Genomic DNA, 25682 nt, shown 5'->3' on the forward strand with positions numbered 1-25682 from the left:
TTTAGCCCATGCATTGTTTACATTCTTCTTCTTCATTTAACAATTAGCTTGTTGGCAGCACCTCAACCAATTTTCAATCAGGAAACCAGCGTGACACTGATGGCACCACATGCTTGTGTGCATGCACATGCATCCTCCGAGTGGTTACAAAATCACTCCTGCAGTGCTGTGGTGGTTTATTGGTTAAGGAGAATATAACTGAATCGTCACTGGTTTGAATGAGGCAGAGGGACCTTTATTGGCTGTCATATAGATATAAAATATAGTCTTTCAGCAGATGAGAGAATTTGCCTGCAGAGATTCTATTCTCTCTATTCGTCCTTTCCCTCAGTTTCTGACACCGCCGGCTGTTATAGAAGTGATGTGGTGCGCCTGAACTGCAGCTGCCACCATAAACCAATCTCCACAAACCAATCTCTAATCCTCTAATCAATCAGCGCTGACACAACCCCCTGCGGAGCCGACCAGAACCACCGCCCAAAGCACCTTTAAGGATAAAACAAACCCTCCTTGCTCCACAGAAATATGTGCAATAGTCTTGTTTGCTCAACCCGGGGTCACACCAAAATCCCATTGGAATTTCAGCCTAAATTCATCCATCTGAAACTTAGCCAGTTCTTGTTACCAGCAAGAAAAGATGGAGATGATATATATATATATATATATATATAACTGTAGCAAGATTTGTCCGACAGGTTTTAAGAAGCAATCAAATATTCACATTTCGTTAGTCTCTATAAGCAATAAAATGCAGAAGCACATTGTTTTATTGCCTATACAGCGCAATTACCATGAAAGGTCATATATAAAAAAGGAAATGGTGCCATAGATGGAGACATATACTAAAACAATATGTTTTCTTAATTGAAGGCAAACAGAACAAGGTAAATTTTTTTTTTTTTTAACCAGTTAAGTAATAATTTGCAAGAAGAGACATGAGCGATGGTCTCATACAGCGGTGGAGCTCGACATAGAAAATCGGACACAATTTGTTCCCCATTTATTCTGTTTCGGCACCACGGTTATTGTGTGCTGTATTGATGTGTTTTTTGTTCCTGTGTGTGTTCGTAATTGTGTAGTTTTTGCCTCGCATGTACATATGTGTCGATTTGGTTTCATCATCAAGGTTTTTTTTGCTCTCATCTCCCAGAGTGGCTGAGGGAAGATTTTCCCCCTGGAGCCTCTTCTCCACCCGCCTCCATATTACCATAATGAAATGGAAAAAAGAAATGGAAAAGGAAAGCGGACTGCCATCCGAGTCTGACCACATGAAGACAGATTGAGGCAAGACTGAGGGGTGCTACAGCAGCGTTTTAATTCTCCACTCGTATTTTAGCGAGGAACAGAGGCATCAAGCACCAAAATTAGTTAAAAGAGACGGTGAACCAGGGAGTTCAGCGTTTGTGCTTTCGCTGAAAAGAAACAAACACTGTAAAAGTAGTTTTAAAAACAGGACACAGCAACTTCAATGTCTTGCTCAAGGACACTTGTTTTCTCTGCGAGTTTTAGACTTTTAGATTGTGAATTAAAATCTTAGGAAGTTTATGAGTTTGCCCTTCCTCAGGTTTCACCGCTTGCTGCTGTCTTGGTACGTTGCTATGGTCACCAGACCACGCTTGGTGTGAGTTCTTCTAACCAGAATATGAATTTGAATATGAATATTTAATCATCCTAAGGCCGATTGGAATGTATTTACTACCCAGGACTCTACAGCATCAGCAATACTAATAATAAATAAAGAGTGGTTTGCTCACATGGTGCGGCTTGCTCCTTCTCCGTCGGCTCCTCTGCTTTGTGCGACTGGCCTTTAATCCGGCTCACCAGCATTAGGAGGCGACCTTTGAAAGATGTATCCTTCTCGTCCTCTTCCTCCTCCATAGGGATTCCTATACAACACAAACATACACACTGAATACAGGGAGCGTATTAAAGCAATATCTCTGCCGAGCCTGCCTTCCTGTGGGGTTTGTCGTGTCGTGTGCGTACGAGGAGTCGTATGTGATAAACAGTATCTCCTGTTTGCATTGTGTTTGGAGAAAGCCATGACACGTCGACACTATGCAGCACAGCTGAGACTGCCATGAGGTCAGTAGTGGCATGGAGGGCTGGGCAGTTCAATTATTTATCAAAACACAGAGAGGCATTGAATTATAATTCATCTGCCAGGAGACAGTGGGAGAGAGAAGGGAAAATAATAATAAATAATAATAATAATTTTAGAGAGAAAGGTTTGGCTGCAGTTCAGCTAAAGTTGAAAACAATGGCAGCTCAGGCAAAAATGCACAATTGCTGTATAGGTTCTACGTTTCTCAACGGAAAAGGTTTTGTTTCTATCTCTAAAATCATTTCACACCTGCTGCTCCAAACCAAGGTTCATGCCTTATATATTTTGTTTACGTTAGTTCACGTTGCAATTTAGGGAGCGGAATTAAGACTTTCATATGAAACATGTATGTCCTGTTGTCATAACCTCGGTAGAAAAAATTGACAGTGACTGGTTTATAGATGAGCGTGTGTCTGATGTGTTGTGAATTCAGCTTTTGTATTTTCTAACGTTTTTAAATAAAATACATAGACAAAAGGTAACCTTTCCGTTTGAATGGAGAAATGTACCAGTTCACTCTGTTCATTTCATTGCCACTGTAATATCATTATATCATTACTACCATCGAAGTGAACGTCCTTGTCCTTCAAACATTATATCGTCTGAGGTGAAGACCTCAAGCAATCCTGCGAGCTGCTTCTTTTTCTTCTTCTATTGTTTAATGCTGTCTCAACTTCCTGCAATTGGTTAGTTTTCACACTGCAAACGATCAGGATCATGGTTCTGTTTGATTCAGACCAGGACCACCTCTTTCAGTCAGACAATATTTTGGTCCGTTGCACCTTTCACAACTGTTATTTTGGTTTGGACAAAACTGCAAAGTCCGAAGGTCCAGATCAAACAAGATCCGTTGGAACAATAAAAGAATGTTAATGTTAAAATACAATAACACATGTTTCATAATCAACATAACCGATAAAGCTGCTCATAAAAGTTTTGGCATCTCACCACAGTGGAGCTGCAGCTGGTTGTGAAAAACGTAAAGCTCCTCCTGGATGCTGGTTGGACACGGACAGTCCTCGCCCATACTGAAGGTCAGTAGCATGTTGATCTACAACGTGAACACACACGAATTCAGAAAACTGTATCAACAAAGTAGTGAAATTATCCTCGTCTCATGTCTGATATTTGAAAAAATATTATAACAGTATTTCCAAGAGTAATCTGAGCATGATGTGATGTCATCGTCATCAAGATTCACTGAAAGAGAAAACAGCTGATTCTCCCTCGGCACTGAGTCACTAAAGCAGCTGAGAAGCGCAGAGCTCTCTCCCCAGCTGTGACCCTGGAGGGATGCCGTATGTGTGTATGCGTGCGGTTGAGTGTGCACTCTCACTGGAGCAATGACACCACAGACAAAAATGATGAATTCGCCTCGAGGCTTCGCTCAATACACTCATACACACAAAGAGAGCGCTTTCAGCTACAATTCAGGCACCGGCTCTGCTTCTCCAGGCAAAATGTGTGAATTCAGCTTGCAAAAAAACCAAATGAGATCAAAGGATGGGGAAGGAAATTAGCCATGTATGTGGAAAATTAAACAAGTTATGTAAGGAATTATCTAGTTACATGCGTCATTTGAGGCAGCGAGCCGGCAGGCTTTTTTTGTGTTCAGTCATTTTTAGACCCATGTGTATTTTACTGAAATCAGCTCTGGATGATGCAGAGTTCTTAGTATTTACTCTCTGTGGCTTATTATCACCTTTATCTCACATGAGCGTCAACAAGGTCACAGACGTGAGAGTTCACAGAGAGAATCACACGCTTATTTATATTTATTATACTGTTGGGGTAAAGATGTGATAGTGGAGCAGTTGGTAAAAGATTTAAAAATTCACGCACACACACACACACACACACACACACACACACACACACACACACACACACACACACACACACACACACACACACACACACACACACACACACACACACACACACACACACACACACACACGTTTTGGCTGATCAGGGCTCATCTCAGGAGTGTGTGGGAGTTTGCAGATGATGTCTGATTGACATCTACATAACTTTTCAAATAGCTGTGCTGTGCCTGCAGCATTTTAAAGTGTTTTGTTATTTTCACAGCACACATGCACCGATTTTCATTGCTTCACTTATATGAAGAATTTGGTTTATTGCTGATTTCTCCACGGAGGTGCAGTGGTTAGCCCTGTCGCTTCACAGCAAGAAAGGCTCTGGGTTTGATCCCTGTCTGATTGGGTGTAGTCTGGGTACCCAAGCTTCCTCCTACAAAGACATGCAGGTTAATTGGAGACTTATAATTGCCCACAGGTGTCTCTGTATGTCAGCACCGCGGTGGACTGGCGACCTTTTCAAAGTGTACCCTGCCTCTCGTCCAATGGGATTGGCTCCCCTGCAACTGTCAGGAAGCGGTACGGATAATGAGCTGGATGCTTGTATCTTCCATGTTTGAAAGTTGAACATAGCATGAATTCCATATATATATTATGTATTAAATGAAAACGTATTTGATGTAAATGTCGCCTGTACTTTTGATCTGGGGAAGCATTAGTAAGTGAAAGCGTATATTAAATGTGCAGCGACCACAGACTGGGCGATCACTTGAATCGCCATATTTCTTTAATTCCTTAAAGTGGCAACTGCAGCCTGACCTCACCTGTTCTTGAGGGGGCGACCTGAACTCCTTGGTCTTCCTCGCCGTTACAGCGGCGGACATGTTGAGGGCCAGCATCAGCTCGTTGTAGCGGAACTTCTGGTTGTACTGCAGCTTCGAGACAAAGCTGTCGGAGAACGACACGATGGCCTCGATGCGGTGCTTCAGCTCGCAGTCGCAGAAATAGTGAAGCAGCTCGCACATCTGGGGAACAGGCAAAGGGGAGGAGACACACAACCGATACGGTTGCATCACTGTTGCGCGCAGGGACGCAGCTGCTACGAGCGAGTCCATTAGGAATACATACAAACATTAGCTCATTTATTAAAGAGACGTTTTTACCCAAGAGATGATTTGCTCAAAACGCAGACGGAGCCATTTCATGTGTGACTAACTTCTGAATGGGTCCATTACAGTGGAGCCGTTATGGAGCATGTGATTGAGAGCACAGCTGTGTTGGTCTGTACTTAGTGAATTGGCCCTTGTAGATGAAGATGTTCATTGATTTTACACGTTTTGGTGATTTACCTTCGCTGGTTTGAATTCAGGTTAAACACAGCGAAGGTAATTGTGGACCTGTTCACGTGTGCTGGTTATTACCTGTCGTTTGACGGGCTCCGGCAGCCTCTTCTCCAGCAGCCCTTTGATTGGCTGTTTAGCTTCTTTGGCTGCCTCCTCCTCTCCAGCCTCCACTGCCTTCTCCTCTGCCCCCGTAAGTCCTTCTTTGTCTGTGGCCCCTGTGACCCCCTCCTCGTGTGTTTCCCGGAACACGTTGGGGTCAACGAGCAGCAAGATCTTATGAACATCCTCACTCCCCAACACGCCCATCGTCAGCAGGGTGCTAATGAGCTTCAGGATTGGCACAAACTGGTACTCCACGCCCCCTCCCACGGGATCACGGATGTGGTGCCCTCCGCCTTGAACGGCCTCCGTCAGCATGGAAATGGATTTCTCCTTCAGAGCGTCCAGTGGGATTTGGGGACTGTACAGATGCTGCTCCCGCTTGGTGCTGATGAAACAGGGCGGGGCAAAGTTGAGGCGCGGTTTGAGCGAGGTGCTGAGCCCCACGCCCGGCGGGAGGTGCTTTTTGGAAGCGTCGGAAAACAGACGGATGGAGCGCGTCTCGGCCGTGACGGGGATGATGAACTCGTCCTTCATCATGAGTCGGGCTTCTTTGGCGGTCTCCAGGTGGATGCTGATCAGAACATTGTAGAAGCCCTCACGTAGCATGCCCGACAGGTACTGATTGTCGATGGTGTACAGCAGCTGGGATTGGTCCAGGTGGCTGCAGAGGGCGTGGGCCACGCGGGTGTTGCCCAGAGCGCACAGGGCACAGTAGAGCTTCAGGGTGTGGTAGTGGAACATCCTCATGTCCTCCTGCTCAGACAGCTCCATAATGTCCACGCACCTTGGGAAGGAAAGAAGAAAGTGTTTTAAAATACACTTTAATGTTGTGGACAACCACAGACAATCCTTTTAGCTTTGTGTATGATAATGTATGTGGCGCTGCAATAACAATAGACCTCACCAGGCTGGTGTGTTGTGATGCTTTTCACTAATTTATAATCTCTTCAATCTATGTAGATTAATCAAGTAACTCTTTAGCTGCTTTCCAAAATATTCACTTAACTAGAATTGCTGCCTTAGGATTTATTGCCTCCACCAACCAGGGCAGTTTGATGAGGTCACTGTGACCTCTGACCTTTGAGCACTGAAATCTAATCAGTTGATCTGTCTAAATGAACATGAGACAGAAATTCCTGAAAGGCAGACTTGAGATATCATGTTCATATTATGTGATCTTGACCTTTGACCACCTAAATCTAATTACTTCATTTGTGGGTCTAAGTGAACATTTGTGCCAAATCTGAAAGGATTCTCTCGAGGCGAAGATAACCCATTCACAAGAAATAAAAAGATTTTGTGAGGTCACCTTCACCTTTGACCTCCAAAATCGAATCAGTTCATCCTTGAATCCAACTGAACGTTTTAATCAAATTTGAAGAAATTCCCTCGAGGCATTCTAGAGATATTATGTTCACAAGAATGGGACGGAATGGACGGGCAACCCGGAAAATATAATGCCTCTGGCCACTGACTGTCGCCGATGTAAAATAGAAAAAAAGACTTCACTCTGGCATTTTTATGTGATAAATAACAGAAGTCCTCTCATTTGTACCGGTTCTCCTCGGGGATGTGAACAGCCAACATCTGCAGGGGCTCCACACACTGCACCACCCAGCCGTGTCGCTCGTTCACTCTGGCTGTTTCCACCTTCAGGAAGATGTTGGGCATGCGGCTCCACAGCACTGCGTTGATGGTCTGGACGTCCAGACGGGGCGGACATTGGGGCACCGGGTTCTTGTGTTCACTCTTAAAGATGGCCGATGACAGAGGCATGGAATTCTGGAGAGGGCGTCAGTGAATATCAGTGTTATTCCTTGTTAGCTCTGTAAACTCATTGAGCACCATGACCGCCCACACTCTTACAAACTACTTTCACTGAATAAAGAGGTAACAATCACAATCTGTCTGTAATTGTGTCAGTGCAACCTCTCTTCTCTGGCTTAGTCACATAGTCTCATCTTTCTCCTTCCAGCACAAACATGCAGAAATATTAACTTTTCAGATCTCAAAAAAAAAAAGAAGAGCGCACACTGTTTTACCTTGAAGAATTATTCTCTTCGAACCGGATGAAAGACCTGTTATTGATTATTCATTTAACTTGTATTGTCTATTCATGGTTGATTGTTTACATATTATGTATGTTTTTCTACATTAGCCTGGAGGCTCTTCTTTGTTTTGTTGAATCGCTGGGGACCGCTGCGCACCTTGTTTCCTTCCCCTGTTTTTTTACATTGACAAATAAAGTGACTGAGAAGAAAGACCTCCCTGGAGCAGCTACTGTGAGCAGCTCCCCTGTGGTGGACTGCATCTTAAAACATGGGCTTTGTGCGATTTCTGCTCGTTTCTTGTTCAATATTCTGATGCTACAGATAATTCTTATGCAGCGAGGCTGTTGCGAAGGAACAATTTGGGGACTGCACCTTTATTTTAGCCAGCTCAAACTGGAAGAGGTTCGGGCTGGTCGGTCGCACAAACACCGCAGGGAAGAGCTTTGTGTTCGGCTCCACCTGCAGAGAAAAGAGCAGCAAGTGAATAAAAAAGGTCCAAACAGGAAGCGCACATCAAATGCTTGAGCTGGAGAGCATGACTTGCGAAAAGCAGCTTAATGATGCATCATGAAACCCTTCTACTTAGAGAGTGTGTGGGTGTGTCTGTATGTGTGTGTGTGTGTGTGTGTGTGTGTGTGTGTGTGTGTGTGTGTGTGTGTGTGTGTGTGTGTGTGTGTGTGTGTGCGTGTGTGTTTATGCATGATATTTCCAGTGTCGGCTGGCAGGATGACTCAGCACTGGGTGAAGCCTCTCACAGAATGTGAGGGGGGGGAACATAAGAAGATTATACCCTTGGAAAGGTTCTTTAAGATTTGGCTCAGAGAGAACATCTGAACCAGCAAACTCTGAGTCTGAAATCCAACAAAAGATGTCAGCGCTCCGTTTGGAAAGGACACAAAATGTATTTTTCTCAAGGTCAACATGTAAACTAAAGATGGACTAATAGACACAGTGGACGGACAATGAGACAGGCAGTGATTGTTATAGGATTCATGGATGGTGGAAAGTATATAGTATATTAACAGATGGCAGAAGATACAAGAATGGTGAAGTGGCAAAATACCAAGCAAGCTTAAAGTAACCATCACGGATTCAAAGTCTAGAACTCTCTGGAATTAATTCAAGATATTAGAAAGTATTAAAATATCTTAAATACAGTTATATAAGAGGTTTCTTCCTACTGTTAATTCTTACAGTTTTACAGAACACAGTTATTTACATAAAATTTAAACTGGGCTATATGACTTTAAATGGATATCACAATTATTTCTAACTTTTACCTCGATTACGATTAAGGAACGATTATTTTAAGCCCCCCCCCCCCCACCGGATTGTGATTGTTCAGTACCTGGTAGGATGTGGAAATCTCTTTGCCATTGACAGTGAACGTCACCAGGCCGGTGGCCAGGTCGATCTGACAACCGACTTCCAGGTCCACGTTGCTGCGACTGGAGGTGTGAGCAGCACTGGTGACATCACCTCCCCACACCATGTAGCAGTTACTCCTCTTCACACTGTCAGAGTGTGAATAGAACTCCTTAATCACGTCTTCTCATACATTATGGTTGAGCCACACATTAGCCTAACACTCAATGCAGCTTTTCATTCAAACTAAAAAAGTGCTCTCACCTCTCGTGGACTCGTCCTCGCTCGTCGCCCAGGGTCACAGTCACTGATCTGTTCTTGCTGAGGTTGAAATTGTTGCTGTAGTAATGGTAGTCGGGGGTAACCCATCCAACCCACACCCCGGCAGGGTCCTGACCAGCGAAGACCCTCACTGAATGATAGTACTGTAATGACACAAATAGATCAGAGTTAAAAAACACTGAACACAAAAATGAACCCCACCAGCAAAAAGTAAGTGGGTTACCATGGTGATGGTGCTGTAGTCCACTCGTCTACTTTCTTCACTGTGCCTCACGGAACGCAACGGGTACCTTTTAGAACATAGATGAATGTCATCAGAAACCACAGTTAACAAAAGAATATTATACAGAATACTGTTCAAGTGGATGTAGGTGATAAATAGTTATGAAGAAACATTCCGTGTTTTGCAGGATGGTGAGAGTGTGGCCCATTTTGAATTATTAACCTCACTTTGTAAAAGCCCATCACACTACACAAGTTTTAGTCTGATTTGCCTGTCGCTGACGTAAACGCTGTGTGTGAACTCTTTAACTCTTGCTGATGCGTCGCTGATGCTTCACAGACTCCGATAACATTTCCAGATCTCCAGCCTGAAGAGCAGGAGATGCTTCAGGCTCACCGGGCTTCTTCTCCTGTGCGTTTATGTGATTAGATGTAGTTTGTTCACCAGTTGTGGGTTTCTCCTGGTGAGATATGGTGTACTCCCGAGACTCCCGATCAAAAGACAGAGAGTTGTGTATTGTGAACTCAGCTTAAGGTTAAGAGATTTGGCCTTATCTGATTGGCTCTTCATTATGCGATTTTTAAAATGTCTGATTAAAAGAAAACAACTTTGATCACATAAAGGTTATTTCAACTCAAACACAAACTGAAACATAATTGATCTTTAACATTTTATAAAATTGTGATGCAAAACAGCAAGGTGCTCGCAGTGTGGCTTAAATTCACGATTTTGAGGGCGAGCACCTGTGTTTCAATTTAAGCGCATCTTCCTCGTGCACGCCGTTCATGTCAATAACAGGACTGGACTTGAAGAAGGAGTGGAACTCTACAGGCATGCTGAGGCGACAGAACACCATGTCAGCGTTACTGTTCTGGGTGCCAAACGTCTTGTGGGTCACTTTAAGACACGGGGGGCTGTCGATGGTGCCGTCAATCCTGGTTACCTGAAAAGATGTTGAGAAAGTGTTTGTATTCATCTAATCACCAATTGCACTACGGTTGAAAATAAGCGCTTCCTTGCTTTTGTTCTTACTGCAATGTGGTTGTGGTCCCTCGGCACGTTGACAAACGTTGGCAGCCGCTTGCTGAACCACATGGTGACCTCTCTGTTCATGTTGACGGCGAAGGGTTCAAACCCTTCCTGAAGGCCACACACGGTGTAGTACTTGAAGGTGCTGGCATCTTTCCCCAGATTCATGCGACCCACCTGAGCTAAACCAAGACTACACACCGGAATAAACCCTGTAGGAAGGACAGAGGAAGTCAGGAAAGGGAGAGAGGGGAGAGGAGGGGGAGGATGAAAAGCCTCTAAAAACACAGACAGCAGGAGGGCAGGGTACATCAATCCAGCTTTTGTAAAAGGGCAATGTTGTGTCACATTAAATAAGGGTGATTCGTTACAGGGAGCTTATTTTGTACTCACACCCCAAGCATGGTCAACCCAGGTTCCTGCTCCCTGCTCTGCACATGAGGGCTTTATTAAGAGATAAGTGGAGGAGCTCGGGGACATGTGGCCAACAACACTTTCTCCAATCACACACTTCTTGACCTTCAGCTCCTATCACTGGCTCTGTAACCATTCACATAGTATACACATTTACCCAAACACACACACATACACTTACACACACACACACACACACACACACACACACACACACACACACACACACACACACACACACACACACACACACACACACACACACACACACACTTCCTCACCATCCTCCGTTTCAAAGTCGGTGAAGCAGAGTTCAGAGCCCTTGGTGGTGATGAGGATTTCCCCATTAAGGGTGAAGATCATGGACTTGTCCTCCATGTTGATCATACAGCCGACCACGTCTCCAGCATGCCAGCACCGCCCAAACAAATGACTGCCCATGTTCAGACAATGGCCCTATGTACAATAAAATAAATATATTATAGGCACATAGAGAAAAACTACACATTGAGCCTTGACACTAGTTTATATAGAGGACTGAGGTTCTGGGTTTAAGAAGTGTAGGAATAAGACGAGTCAGTTCTACATTATAAAGAAAACAATAATTAGAGCCATGTGGTCGTACGCCTCCACCAACTACTGCAGTTTCAGTCTACATACATTTCAGACTCATATGAAGTCAACATGATCTTTGACCTTTGACCACTGAAATCTCTTAATTAATGTATGCCAAATTTAAAGGGGTTCCCTCTAAGGGTTCTTAAGATAACGTGTCCACGAGGCAAAAACAAATTTTTGAGGTCAGTGACCTTGACCTTTTAGTCAAGTGAACATTTGTACTAAATTTGAAGATTTTAGTTTCATCAATGTGTTCCTAAGATGTTGCGTTGACTAGATCAAAAACAAAAAAGGTCACTTTGGCCTCCAAATCCTAATCATGTCATCCTTGAGTTGCAGTGGATGTTTGGGCCTGAAGTGATGAAAATCCCAATGAGTGTTCCTCATATATCAGGCTCACAAGAACATGAGGTCACTGTGACATTGAACTTTGACCACCGAAATCTCAGTTGTTAATGTTTGCTAAATTTAAAGGGGTTCCCTCAAAGCGCTATTAAGATAACATGTTCCGAGGTAAAAACTTATATTGTAGGTCATTGACCTTGACCTGTAACCTTCCACCACCAAAATTGTTTAAGTTCAGTCCAAGTGAACATTTGTACCAAATTTGAAGACCTTGTTCCTAAAAGGTTGCGTTGATAAGACTGTTTTGTGAGGTCACAGTGACTTTTGACCTCTAAATCCTAATCATGTCATCCTTGAGTTGCAGTGAACGTTTGGGCCTGATGTGATGTAAATCCCAATGAGTGTGTTCCTGATATATCAGACTCACAAGAACATGAGGTCAGCGTGACCTTAATCTTTGACCGTCGAAATCTCATCATTTCATCCGTGAGTCCAACTGAACATTTAATCAGAATTTGAATAGATTCCATCAAAATTTGCATTCTGAAAATATCATGTTCACAAGAACGCGACGGACAAAGAGACAACCCAACAACATCATGCCTCCGCCTACTGACTGTCGCTGGCGTGGAGGCATGATGGCACAAGAATATGTTGACATAACCTAACGTAGGTCAGTTACAGCTTACCCTGAATCCATCAAACACGAATGCAAGCTCATCCGTGCCAAGCTCCACGTCCGGCTTACACCCGGGCCTGGCCCAGCCCACTCTCATGTCTCCTCCCGTCACCGCCTCAAATTCAAAGTACCATTTCCCCATCTTCACGGAGTACGTCCTCTCTACTCTGAAGAAGCGGACCTTGTCGATGCTGAGCCGCTCAGCCACTTGTCCTACAGCGCGGGAAGAATAGAGTCAGATCGTTGACTGTCAATTCAGGACCATCAGAACCCCTTCCAACAATTAGGAAAACCAATAATGGAACCATTGATTGCAATTAATGTTTCCTTTGTAAGGCGATCGCGACATAATCCGTTTCATTATAGCCTGAAAGAGGGGGGGAGGAAGAATCCTTTATCTGCGCTGGAAAATGAAGTCACACTTGCAGGGTTTTTACTGCATAGAGAATTGCGAGGCAGCAGCTTTCATCAAATTTCGTGCCGCCGTCGCCTCCTGACAAAATTCTAGTACAGCGAAAACAATTAGTGGTCAAGTTCGTCCCGGGCCAAACTCATCACTACAGCGGCTGATTACTAGAACCGAAACACTGATCACATGATCAATCATTTTAAAATCTTTCTTCATAGCTGGGTTTAAACAACAGAATTTGTAAACAGACAATGTGTGACGCTGGAGGAGATGGTTTGGCTCGATTCGGTTGGCAGGGCGATTGATAGAAACACAGAGAGGAGCAGTAAATTACTGACAGAGCTGTAACGAGCATCTTATCTTCCTTTATGCAACATGTAATTTGAAAGTACTTTGATAGGCATAAATCCGTGACTCAAACTGACCTCCTTCCTGGTCCGAGGGGTCAATGTTGTATCCGTAGCCAATTAGAGTACGGATAGCCTCCCGCAGGCTGTCCCTGTTTGACTTCTTGGTGCGCTCATCCAGCAGAACGTAGAGAACCAGGCGAGGGTTACGCTTACTCTTCAGATCCTGCAGGGAGAGGAAGTAAAGGAGGGTTTTTTTTTTGCAGCAAACCCAACCCCCCCCCAAACTATCTCTGCTTATTTTAATCAATTGTAGTCGGGCACGAGGGAGCCAGCTCAGTTATACAACTGTTATGTTTGCCATGACTGTGCTGTCAGTCCCACTAATTAAGAAGTTCATTGGCTATTTATTTCTATTGGGCTATTGCTGCGCATCACTTTGCTCTGTTTCCTGAGCCTATGCCCATTTCAGAGCACTCCCACTGGGGGCCAAGGTGAAAGCATGGAAGTATCATACTAATACAAGTAGCAGTGGTGTAACAGCTTTCACATTATTAACGGGCTTCAGCGGAAACAAGGGGACATTTTTCCAAAGCTCCGGTCAGTTTTGTCAGTTGGTCCTTGTGTTGTCAACGATGAGCCTTGATCTACAAACTGTACAGAGGTCACGAAACAAACATTAGCTTTCCAGTGTTTTTAACAAGGCAATGTAATATAATATATTATCATTAACCATACTGACAATTAAAAGATCAAACTGCATCTATCCACTTTACTCTTCAAGCTCTTGTTTAAATGGACCAGCATTCAAATAAATTGTTCTGTATTCAAAATATTCTTATTTTATTCTCATTCTATTACTATATATTACAGTATAAATACAAGTAAATATTTTATTTTATTGTTACCATCTCATCTTATTCTTAACTATCTACTTTTTGCTAACGTCCCTGTTTAAGTTTTTCACTTTTTAAAATGTGTGACAAATAAACATATTGAACATCATGAAATAGAAAGGCTCTCTTTCCCCACATTATTTCTAAAAGAAGGCAAAATGGATGAGCCTTAACTGACCTAACATTGAGAAAGTGGTTTTAAGTTGCTTTGCAAAATTGTCATTTCTTTATCTATGTAGTAAATTAAGGATGCAAAGTGTGAACCTATTCTTTGCCAATAAAACGACAGTAGCGCTGCAGAAATTGTGTCATAAACTTCTTCAGCTTTACAAAAATTGAAATGCATCATTTTAATGGGGATGAGCAGCAGGAGATTTCAGGGAAATGTGTTATATCCATTTTAATGGCAGGAGCAGCCAACATACACCACAATATACAGTATGTTCTACACAATATGTTCTGTGGGCTGTTGCCTTTTAGTATGTTGCTGTGTATTGAATCATGACGAATAACTAGGAAATGACTAAACAAACTGTCTGACACTGTTAAGGTAGATGGTGTGGGAGGTAATTTAAAGAAGCTGAATATACTGAAAAGATAATAAAAGGCTGGAGAAAGCAGAAGCTAAAAAATATTTCTTGTTTTCTTTTCTTATCATATATAATATATACCATTGCCGCAACAATGTCTATTTTTAATCCCAGATTTAAAGTATTTTACAGGACGGTTAACTGTTTTGTGTTGATGTTAAATGCATGTATCAGTTTTCCATTTATTGTTGCATGTGGCACTGCTGCTGTGATGCAAGATTAATTTCAGATGTGACAATAAAATGTTATCAATCAATCAATAAGTCAATCCTCAATTGTACTTTAAAGTAAAGTTTAAAGCCCAGGAACATTTGTTTCACAAAAAATAATAGTTTTCATGGACACACCAGCGTACCTGCTGAATTCCGTACGTCCACCCCTGTTTGATCCGGTCCTTGGCCCACACATTGTGCGCGTTCTCCGCCAGTTTGTCCACCAGCAGCTCCTGACCTGGAGTCAGTTTGATGTCAGACAGGTCCAGAGGAGACGGCTTATAACCATTGGACATCATATAGCTACGGGAAGATAAAGATCAGGAAAAGAAAACACATTTGCATATCAACACACTAGTCTGAAGTGTGTTATGTTTACATGAATTCTTATTCTGATGAAATGTACACAGTAAATATGAGCGTGCACTCTTACTTCTTAGGGAGTTTTAACTTCTTGAGCGAGTCCTCGGCATTTGGATTCACCTGAACTACGCGACAGCCCAGTGCCAGCAGGGTCCTGTGGGGACGTACAGTACAGAATGTGCTGAATCCGCATCACTTTGGATTCTACAGTGCATGTAGATCCGATAGAGGAGTTGGGAGTGTTCAAATGGGGTTAAACAGTGCGTGTCCTCATTTGTCAGGAGAAAAAAGGCCACAGAATACCCAGAGGAATGCGGTGGGTGTGAAGTGCTTTTGACAAATTCTCGTCACACCTTGCGAGAGGACAAAGTGGCAGTGAAAATGAGTTTGATGTCACTCGGAAACCCATCAGTGTCACGCACGTGTCCTTCCGCCACGGCAAATCAAGATTAATCACAGCAAAAACCTCAGCGTTGTCCTTTATCATTTAAAGAGCATTTATGTAAAGCACCTTTAATAGGTCTCACTGGGCCCACATGTTGTGTAGGGCACAGACATGTGGAGAAGGATCGCACACTCTGAGTAGCATTTGCTTTCTGGTGGAACAATGAAAATGCAAATGCAAATCCAACAATTAACCTCTGTGTTCCACAAATACACAGTATATTAGAGGCTGGGGTTTAATGCCACACTGAAATTAGATAAGCTTTTTAATTTATTGCAATAGTGCTGCATTAAACAAACAGTGGTTTCACATAATAATGCCCGCTGTTCACTGTTAGCTTAATAAAATATTGAAGTCAAAAATGAAGCAAACCCTACGAGCTAGTTCTGGCAGCCAACTTGAGTGTGCAGCTACACGCACACGGCACGCTCCACTTCCTGGAGCATAAATCCAACACACCCTTTTAATCACGGCGGTGTAGTGTGTTCGAGCGGCGACCCGCTGCCGCACAACCTGAAGACAACTGTATCCTGTCACTGTTCCTATACTGCTGTTCAGAGTGTAAATATCTGCCAATGCGAATCTGCTGACTGACCGAGTTTTAACTTGAAGGGGCCTCGGTGGAGCACGTACCTCCGCCAAGGCACTCCCCTTATGAAACCACATTGAAATTCACTGGATGCTGATATTTATTTGGATCTGCCCCCAAATTGTTCACACTCTTCAATGGAACACAACAATGACTGCCCACTTTTAGCACAGCTCTGATTCCAGAAGTCAATTTCTCATTCATTTTCTCCTTTGACGTTTCAGAAAAATCCTTTTAAAAGCGTTTTAAGCTTGAAACCAGACCGAGCAGCTGCAAGATGAATCGTGGCCATAAAACATTTGATAGAATATTGGAGAACCAGAAAAAAAGGTAAAGGTAAAAGACTGTGTGTATAATTAGTTTTAAGAGGGAAGGAACTACACATCCAATAAAGCATTTGGGATGATTCCCTTCCAATGACTTCCACCTCATTGCAATTTAACCTCGTTGGTGTCTCCTATGTACTAAATTGTGTTTTATGTTGTGTATAGTGTAGTAATCTAATGTAGTAACATTTCCATGGTGACAACGAGCTCCACCTATCAGAGATTTTACTACTACATCTGAGGATTGTGGGTAGTGAAGTACTTCTCTTTGACACTGCGAATAAACCACGTTTCTCTTAAAACACAGTTAATAACATACAGACTTGTGGCTTCTACAGGAGCATAAAACATTGTTTCGCAACCTTGTAGCTTGTCTACAATCCTGCTAGCTAGGAGGAAACTAGCGTTACCGCGACTCATTTGATAAGCGCTCGTAACCGGTCGTTTAAAATCAAACAGTACAGCTTGTCTGCAATGAATCTGTCTGCTTTTGTATTTGACTCCTTCCCACACTCGCTGCATTCTCCTCCTACAAAAACAAAATAATGTATCGTGGAGAAAGTCCATCCGTAACGCTCGACATACTTCAAAGTTTCTGTTGACATCTGCAAATTGTAGTTCTTTTCCGTTTCTGGCAGCTTGGAGAAATCCACCAGGCATGGATGCTGCCGCTTATTATCATCTCTTATCTGTGAGGAAAAAGAACAGTCAGAGAAATAATATAGTTCAACTTTTCTCCATAGCCTTGGATGCTGCTCTCCAGTCGCTCCATACACATCACATGGGAAAGTTCCACAAATATATGCAATCCACAGCCTTGTAAATTAATGTTATTGTGGACTAACAAGGGAATGGCAATGCGGTCTACGGAGAAGGGGGCTACTGGTTGCGGTGATAAGACAGTCTACTCTAGTGAACATGTTATGGGAGAGGTACAAGGGAGCATGTTTTCTTGGAGGATATAGAAAGGTGCACAACTAGAACACTGAGTGGAAGGTGTAGCTTCTCTCTCGAGGCTGCACTTTATGCCAAATAATCCCCTGGCAATGCTGCTCAGAGGAGGCGGCATGGCAATGGGGGATGTTTCCCAAGAAAACATGCAGGGCTGTGTACAGATATGCAGCTCTGTGTGTGTGTGTGTGTGTGTGTGTGTGTGTGTGTGTGTGTGTGTGTGTGTGTGTGTGTGTGTGTGTGTGTGTGTGTGTGTGTGTGTGTGTGTGTGTGTGTGTGTGCGCGTGTGTGTGCGTGTCCAATGAACACCAGCCAGCTCTTTTGTAAAATAGTACAAGAACTCTACGGGAAATCTCTTCTCTTGCAGTTCCTCCGCGTTATATTTTCGTTAGAGTTATATTTGTGGAACAAACAACATAAAAAATGTATTTATATATAACGTGGACTAATTACACATACTTTGTTTAATTCCCTCTGCTGTAGGAGAACTACTGTGAATGCTGCAGTGATTAAGCTCAATGAATGACAGCTACAGAGCACAGAAGCGGCTGCCGTGGAACCACATACATTACATTAAACACTAAAAGCACGTTTGCTAACTCTTGACAAGTTTTACCCGTAGTTGACACCTTGTTAGTGCTTTGACCTCCTCAGCTTAAGTAATAAAACGTCTTGATGGTAAAAGATTCCAATATATTACGCGGGGTCTTATATCTTCATGCTACATTAAAGATTCTGCTGATACACTGGAAAAATACCTGTTTAAGAGCTGGTGGTATTAATAACAGAGGGAGGATTCTTATATGTGTTTGTATTATAGACGCAAGAGAGCTGTGTTCAATATTGTTGTTTGTGTTGTTATCTGTTCCTTTTTTGGGCAAAACAGGTCATTTTGGTGTTACCCTTCAGCTCATATACAATAAACCAAGAGTCTTTTGCGGAGATAAAATTATACATTTTTCAATTTATCAATTTTTCACAAAAATAAATTGCAGATAAGTATAATACCTTTCAACTGACAAATTGAAAAATGTACTACTTAGCTTTCTTGCCAAGACTTAGATTAGAAAAGGGAACAATTGTCTTAGCTTAGTGAGACTAGCGGGAAAAACAGAAAGCCTGGTTCTGTCGAAAGTACAAAAAAAACCCAGAAACACATCTGAAGCTCGCTAATTAACACACTGTATGTGGTATATTTATAAATCTGTACACACACTGACACCAACTGTAGTATTGGCTTCATGGAGTGTTCACTTGTTGTACTAATAGACTGTATATATGAACTATATATATATATATATATATATATATATATGTGTCCCCACTACATCCCATTATCCAGAAATGAAGCCAAACTTTCTGGGATATGAACGCTGCCTTCTTGGCATCGGGAGCCAGAGTCTGCGCAGCAGCAGCAGCTCGGGGATGGAGTCGCTGTAGCAACGTCCCATTAAAAACACAAACTCGACCAATTATGAGTCAGTCTCAGTTGTCAACCATGACGCATCACCTCATTTATATAGCATCAAATGACTCATTAAAACCAAACCTACTGCGAAAAAATTACATGTGAAGGTACAGCAGTGGGATACGAACTACCGACAACGACAGAAACCATCGTTGAAGGATCTAATTGGAGTCTACTTTATTTGGGGAGCCATCACTTCGTCCATTGTTTTTATACCGTCTTGTTTATATACAGTCCATCGTTCTGCTTGGTACATTTGACGGAGCCAGGCCAACAGTACTGTTCATCGATCAACAGTGTGTTAACGAGTGTGCTTTAGAGCTGCTGGTGGGGCGATTTTCTTATAACTGGACAATCATCTTTTTCCATAAGGCTTCAACAGAAAAGACAGTAACTGAGAGTTAAATGTTTATTTTGATAACATTTAAAAACACCTGTCTGAATTGTGAAGGTGGTTGTGTTTGTATCGGGATGACGTACTATGTCTTTACAGAATCGATTAGATAATCCGTTGATTTCTTTCAACAGAGGAAAAACTAAATGCAGACAATGAATATACAGGTTTGCCTCTTGGTTTATTGCTGCGCTGAAATTGCCAAAACATCCTGTTCTGCCCTTGGGTGAAACACTTTTTGTAATTCATGACTTACTGTATACTACGACACCAACACAATGACTCTGCTACCTACAAACAAACTTGTGATGAAGCATCTACATGAGAGGTTATTATGATCCAACATGGAAAATGAGTGTTCTTTTCACTTACCCTCTTTTTGGAGTGAACCGCAAATTATAAAAGAGAAAGCAAGATGACGTACAGGCTTTTTTTGTGATGGTTAAGTTCTAACACCACTAACGAATAATGCATTTCAAGCTAACTTAAATATGTTTAGCAAATGTGTAATTGTGATGATTATTCCTTCACAAACATGGCAAAATGTATGGATTGTGCTTTTTATATTTTTCGATCCAGAGTTGTAACGAGTGAAGGAACAAGCTGCATATTTCTCACCTTGCCGTACGACCAGCCGATCTCAATCTTATTCATGCCCCACAGCTCATGAATGTTCTCAGCCAGTTTGTCCCGAACCTTCTCCAAGTGAGGTGGCATCACGATCTGAGGAAACAGGTTAAGTAGTAATCTGGATGTAAAAGCCAATTCATAAATATAAAAAAATATATTTTACAATTGTTCCAACGTTAAGGATGTCATGTACACATAAATCAATATAAAAAAATTAAATGAAGTGATTTTAGTGTTTGTTCATCCTCATGAATTGTCTGTGGCTCTAAAAAGGGTCATGTGGTGTGACCGTGACTCAAAATCAATTCATTTCCATAACATTTTTCACAAGATCTAATATAAAGCATCTAGAAAGAAAATATGTGATCGCTGCACATATTTCATGCAATGTACATCATACAAGTTTGTTTGCATATCATGATGGAAATATGAATACAATTACAAAGCAGTCGTAATGGCCTGACAGTCACATCACATGATTTTGAACCTTAAAATAACAGAAAATATACAATAAATAATGGTATATGAGAGGAACAGTATATATTATGTCTTGTTAAGTATTTAAAGTAGTTAAGTAGACGTCACGTCATTGTTCCACGTACCTGGCTGGTTTCCACAGGCGTGGGGATGAAGGAGGCCTGTGACATGAACTGGGTGGTGCCCAGCAGATCTCTGACTCCGTCCGCATCCCTCTTGTACTCTTTCACCGGCTCCACCTTCATCTTCTCTTTCGGCAGCAGAGCTTCGTAGCACGGAGCGTAACTCGACGGAGGCAGGAACTTGAAGTCGCCGTGTCGACCACCCAACAGAAAACGGACCCTGAGATGATAAAATATATGGTCGTCTGTTGATTCAATTTTACACACAAAAAATCCTGGGGGTAAAAATTCGAATTCACGGGGAGAAAAACATTGAGTGCAAATCTGAATGATATATTTAATTATAAGTGTTAATCAGACAGCTACTAATGAAAGATGGATAAGAAAACCAACCTTGCAGCTAAACATTACTACTTTTCCTCCTCTAAATCCACTTCAATCAGTTCCAGCCTCTAATGGAAACAAGTTTAGCTCTGAGACTGCACAAAAAAGCCCTCGTCTGAGGCCGTCACTGTGAAGAGACTCTCCTGAGGCTGCTCAAAATAGCTGCTGGAGTAGTAGTGGTGACGCAGCCTGGACCATTCTGACTGCAGCCCTCAATTATTGAGTAGTAAAGGTGTGAGTGGCTGTCATTTTCTGGCATGTTTATTTCCGCAGAGATGTTCACCCCGTTCACTGGGTCAGCTCCGAGTACGAGCTCAGAGTGGTAATAAGATAGCACCGTCCATATGTAAAACTGACTGTTAATGCTGAAGAGCCTAGAGACGAGTGAATTACACACAGGCAAGTGGAGGAATAGGACACTGAATTCAATTATGTTTGGTTATTAGTGCGTTAATATGAAGGACCATGTTTTATGACCTGTGAATCAAGGGAAAGACAAGGTACAGGTACAAACTTCTCTAAAGACTGATTATTTTAATACTAATAATAAAGATCTTAGCTTTATTTTAATGGGTTTCTAGCCTTTGTAAAGACTTACAAAATATAATGTGTGTGGTACTTGATTTTGCCTTTTTTATCACTAATTAATGAATTGATAATGTAGCCTTTATACATTAGTAGGTAGTTTATCTATCTAATAATTCCAGAAATCTGTCTGTCTGTTACTGTGACATATCTTGAGAACAGTTCAACTTATCAGCTTCACACTCGGCATGTGCATTGTTACGGGCCCAAGGAAGAGCAGTTGGTGCAGCGTGCATGTTCACAACAACGGCCATGACAACCGATTCTCCAAATCGAGGTCCTGCACACTGAGTCGAGCTTCTCCAAACAGGGGCACAGCTCTTTGTGCAGGAGCAGCAGCAGCAGCAGGGTTCTGCGGACTGAGTCCTGCAGCAAGTCTTTACTTCACCTCGGCTCAATTACTGCAGGATCACTTTTACAGTTCCAGAGAGAAAGCTGCAACCGCCATTACCACAGGCCAAGAAAACAGCCCATACTAAACAGAATGGGAACTGAACTACTGTTGTGCAATTGAGCCATAAAAATGTCATTTTATAGTTTTGTTTACTACCTCCACTATATTAGTTTGGACTGGTGCAGAATTAGGTTCAATATTATCATAATAATAATAATCCCTCCTAGTCATAACTTAAATCTTTGTCGAGAGTATCATCAAAAGTGTGATGCGAACCCTGACAGAGTAAAGTTGGATGAGTTACTGTAGTTATTGTTTGAATATAATTTAAATTATATTACCCAAAAGTAATTTGTGGCTGGAGATTGCATTATTCAAGAACTCTGGTTTACATGAAGTATGAGTTTCTTGACATGTGACTGGTGTGATCTGGTGACTGTATTAAATAGTATGGTTGTCCTTTAAACGCAGTGGAGTTAAACACAGGAAGCACTGCAGTACAGCGGAGTTGGGGAAAAACTAAGTAGGAGGAAATGGGGAAGAGCAGAAAAGAAGAGCAGATTGACGCAAGCACCATCCTTCACCTCTGGACTCCAGTGTCTGAGTAAAACACTGTAGAATAAAAGTTTTATTTTGTAAGTCATATATCCTGCAGAAGAACAATGAGGCTATTAAACGTGGACGTTTGTAGGAGAGAAGAAGTGAAAGAGAGAAAAAGAAATGCACAGCTGTAATTCTTTTTTTTCCCCCATAAAAAAAGAAAACAAAGGCCAAACAGAGAAAGACGGTAAACTAACAGTATTTTGGTGGGAAAATAGATGACACTTCTTTTCGTCCTGCACATACTCTATCAGGTGTGTTATTACTTTTTGGAGAATTCATTTCCATGAGGCGGTGAGGAATGAATTCACTCTCTGATGACTTTACATGACCAAATCAAAATCACACTGGTCTCTTGTGTCAAGAGTCCCTGAGTTTCAAAGAGTGAAAGCTGTTCATGCAAAGTGCTGCTTTGCTCTACAAGGTCAGAGTCAATTATGGAATCATGGGAAAACTGCTGGAGCCTGAAATTCCATTTTAAAGTCTTGTCAATCCCACTATCTGCGGTCTCCATGGCAACGGAGAGGAATATGAAGCCAGCTGGTTTAACCTGTGTCCGATCTCAAGGCCAAAGCGAGCAGGTGGATTATCAGGATTTCGATGCAGTGTTGGTGTGAAATGTTATTTTTTCTTTTCCTTTTGGTGATTTCCTGTTTGTCTCTTTCATCTCTCTGTGATTACAGTATGTGTGCAGCTCATTCAGCATCGATTTCTGCTCTGCTCTCTCAAGATGTTTTCAGACATGAACTCTGGAGAATGTCTGCACAATAAAGTCCAGCAACAGCAACACAGCAGGGGATTCTCCGGTCAGATGCGTTCACAACAACACAGAGATCTCCAGTATCCTTTTTATAATTTTTTTTAAGTTTTGCGTTTGTAAAAATGTAAAATAAAAACATTTCCACTCACTCGCTGTGAATCCTCTGGATAATCTCCTGCTATATTCTGACATTGTCTCACTCGGACATTATCCAGAGTTTTTACTAGTGGGCTGCCTGGAGAAAACTCTGCAGAATTTCTGCAGCAACTGAGTTGCACATTTGCGATCTCACATACAGCCCCTCGGGATAATTTCAGGAGGTTATCCGGGGTTCAGAGCATGTCTGAGGGCAGCTTCAGTCAGCACGTGGGAGAAACAAACAAATACTCACTTGACCCCTGCAGAGAAGCTGACGACGGGGAAGAAGAGGCCGTCTGTGTTGAAGTTCTCAAACATGCCCTGGACGGGCTGTCCATTGATTCTGAAAGAGATGCTGGGCGCTCCCAGGTCCAGGCAACAGCTCACCACATCCTCTGAGGTCAGGATGTGCTGGTTCATGGACGCAACCGCCCGCGGGATACGACCTGTCCACGGTTAACATAAACACACACAGTTATGTGAAATATGACCCAGTGAGTGATGCTGGCACAGATCATGCCTCTCTTTCTCACTCACACACAGACATGCACACAGGACACATATTTGTACACACAGTTGAACACACTCTGGGCAAGGAAGTGGTCCCTGCAGGGTACTGATTCTGTCTAGACACATCCTGGCTATAGCCCAGACTTACCACTCTCATCTTTAATACATTAGCTTATTATGATCTCAGCCACACACACACATGCATACAAACACACACACATGCACACAAACACTGAATTCTCCTCCTCACACTGACCTGACCAGAGGTGGAGTCCATCAAACCCAAACGAGTAGAGGTCATCTCCCACTCCGTTGCCCCCCCAGCCCTCTCCTCCTCCGGGGTACGGAGCATATCCTTTCGTGTTGGCCCAGCCCACTCTCAGGTGGGAGGGCTCGCTGGTCACAAAGTGGTCCACCTGGTCGATCATCAGCTCATAGTACCACTTCTTATACTGTGCGGAGCCCTCGCTCACCCCCAGGAAGATGTTTGGCCTCATACTGGCAATGAAGTGGAACAGAAAAATCATTAGATATCCCTCAGAGCAATAAAAAGACACTCTGAGATATTCTGCGATTCATTTGTAATATGTGATCTTTTTTTCTTAAACCTAATGAAAGAGCCTGCCCTGAGGATAAGATCATTCAATTTACTTCTAATGCATTTTGGTTCAGGAAGTTCCTAAAACGTGTGGATGCCTTGAAACAAGGCAGAGCAAAGTACATCGCTCCATTAGAGTCAAGAAAACTATTTAATGAGATTTGAGATAAAGTCTGAGTTAAATTCATCTCACCAGCACAAAACTGCTTCTTCTCATTGTACAGAGATTACAGGTGGACGTATAATGGGATGTGAGATTTACAGGCCCAGTGCAGCCTCAGTACATATCGCGCTTCATTGTACAAACCATCATGTCATGGTTGAGCGTACTTTCATACCCACAATCCAATTTGCAGAGCATGTTGTTCAACGCACAGGGTGCATGACTTTACGTCGTACACTCAATTACACGGTCCAAAGGTTGGATAGATGGATGCACACTCGTGGTGCTGTGCAGTTGTTTGTGAATTCAAACTTAGCCTGTAGCTCTAATGTGAGAGATTTACACATCACTAACTCAAAAGATTGGTTTGACAAAAATAACATTAGGCTAAATAAGCAATAACTTCAGCCTAGTTAGCGTATTCAGACACTTCCTGTTAATTCTGAACGTGATACGCTGATACGTAAGTAGTATTCACAAGTATACAGCAACGTATAAAATACATTTAATATAAAGCTATATCTTTACACATCTTGACCTTCTGTCAAGGCACAGTAAGAACTCGTCTTATACACCAATCACAGACTGCTCCTTTAATGACGTGCTGTTTCTATAAATGACACCCTACTTCTTATCTTTAACAATCGCTTCTTTTCCCCAAGTTTAATTTTAAAATGGCAATGAAAACCTAAAAATCGAAAAATATCAGAGGAGTGAAAAGTTCTTTCTTACCTCTGGACATCGTTGACCAGCTGGGTTTGCAGCAGCAGATCTCTCTTGGGCAGCAAGTGATCACAGATGAGGTTCTGATTGGTTCGCACAGCCACGCCGTTACACACACACAGCGAGCACAGCACGTCCAGGATCTAAAAACAAAGGTGGCGGGGTTAAAAAAAAATAATCAACAATATATCGAGGGGAGGAACTCAACACCTCCCTCCTAATAACACGATCAC

The 25682-nt window shown here is 42.4% G+C and overlaps 1 protein-coding gene across 1 annotated transcript in view; it reads right to left on the bottom strand.

Moving 5' to 3' along the window:
* Window positions 1–25682, bottom strand: part of LOC117755511 (ryanodine receptor 3-like) — a 115950-nt gene that overhangs the window by 44110 nt on the left and 46158 nt on the right. Inside the window, 22 exon segments of the mRNA XM_034575365.1 lie at window positions 1755–1886; window positions 3053–3155; window positions 4749–4949; window positions 5346–6153; window positions 6925–7151; window positions 7793–7879; window positions 8769–8934; window positions 9050–9210; window positions 9291–9357; window positions 10034–10233; window positions 10323–10531; window positions 11015–11189; window positions 12386–12588; window positions 13210–13357; window positions 14973–15132; window positions 15263–15346; window positions 17138–17241; window positions 19984–20088; window positions 20598–20814; window positions 23709–23901; window positions 24222–24463; window positions 25459–25592. Of these exon segments, the coding sequence (XP_034431256.1) occupies window positions 1755–1886; window positions 3053–3155; window positions 4749–4949; window positions 5346–6153; window positions 6925–7151; window positions 7793–7879; window positions 8769–8934; window positions 9050–9210; window positions 9291–9357; window positions 10034–10233; window positions 10323–10531; window positions 11015–11189; window positions 12386–12588; window positions 13210–13357; window positions 14973–15132; window positions 15263–15346; window positions 17138–17241; window positions 19984–20088; window positions 20598–20814; window positions 23709–23901; window positions 24222–24463; window positions 25459–25592 (4126 nt within the window).

The sequence above is a fragment of the Hippoglossus hippoglossus genome, chromosome 22, assembly GCF_009819705.1.
Source record: "Hippoglossus hippoglossus isolate fHipHip1 chromosome 22, fHipHip1.pri, whole genome shotgun sequence".
Taxonomy (NCBI): Eukaryota; Metazoa; Chordata; class Actinopteri; order Pleuronectiformes; family Pleuronectidae; genus Hippoglossus; species Hippoglossus hippoglossus.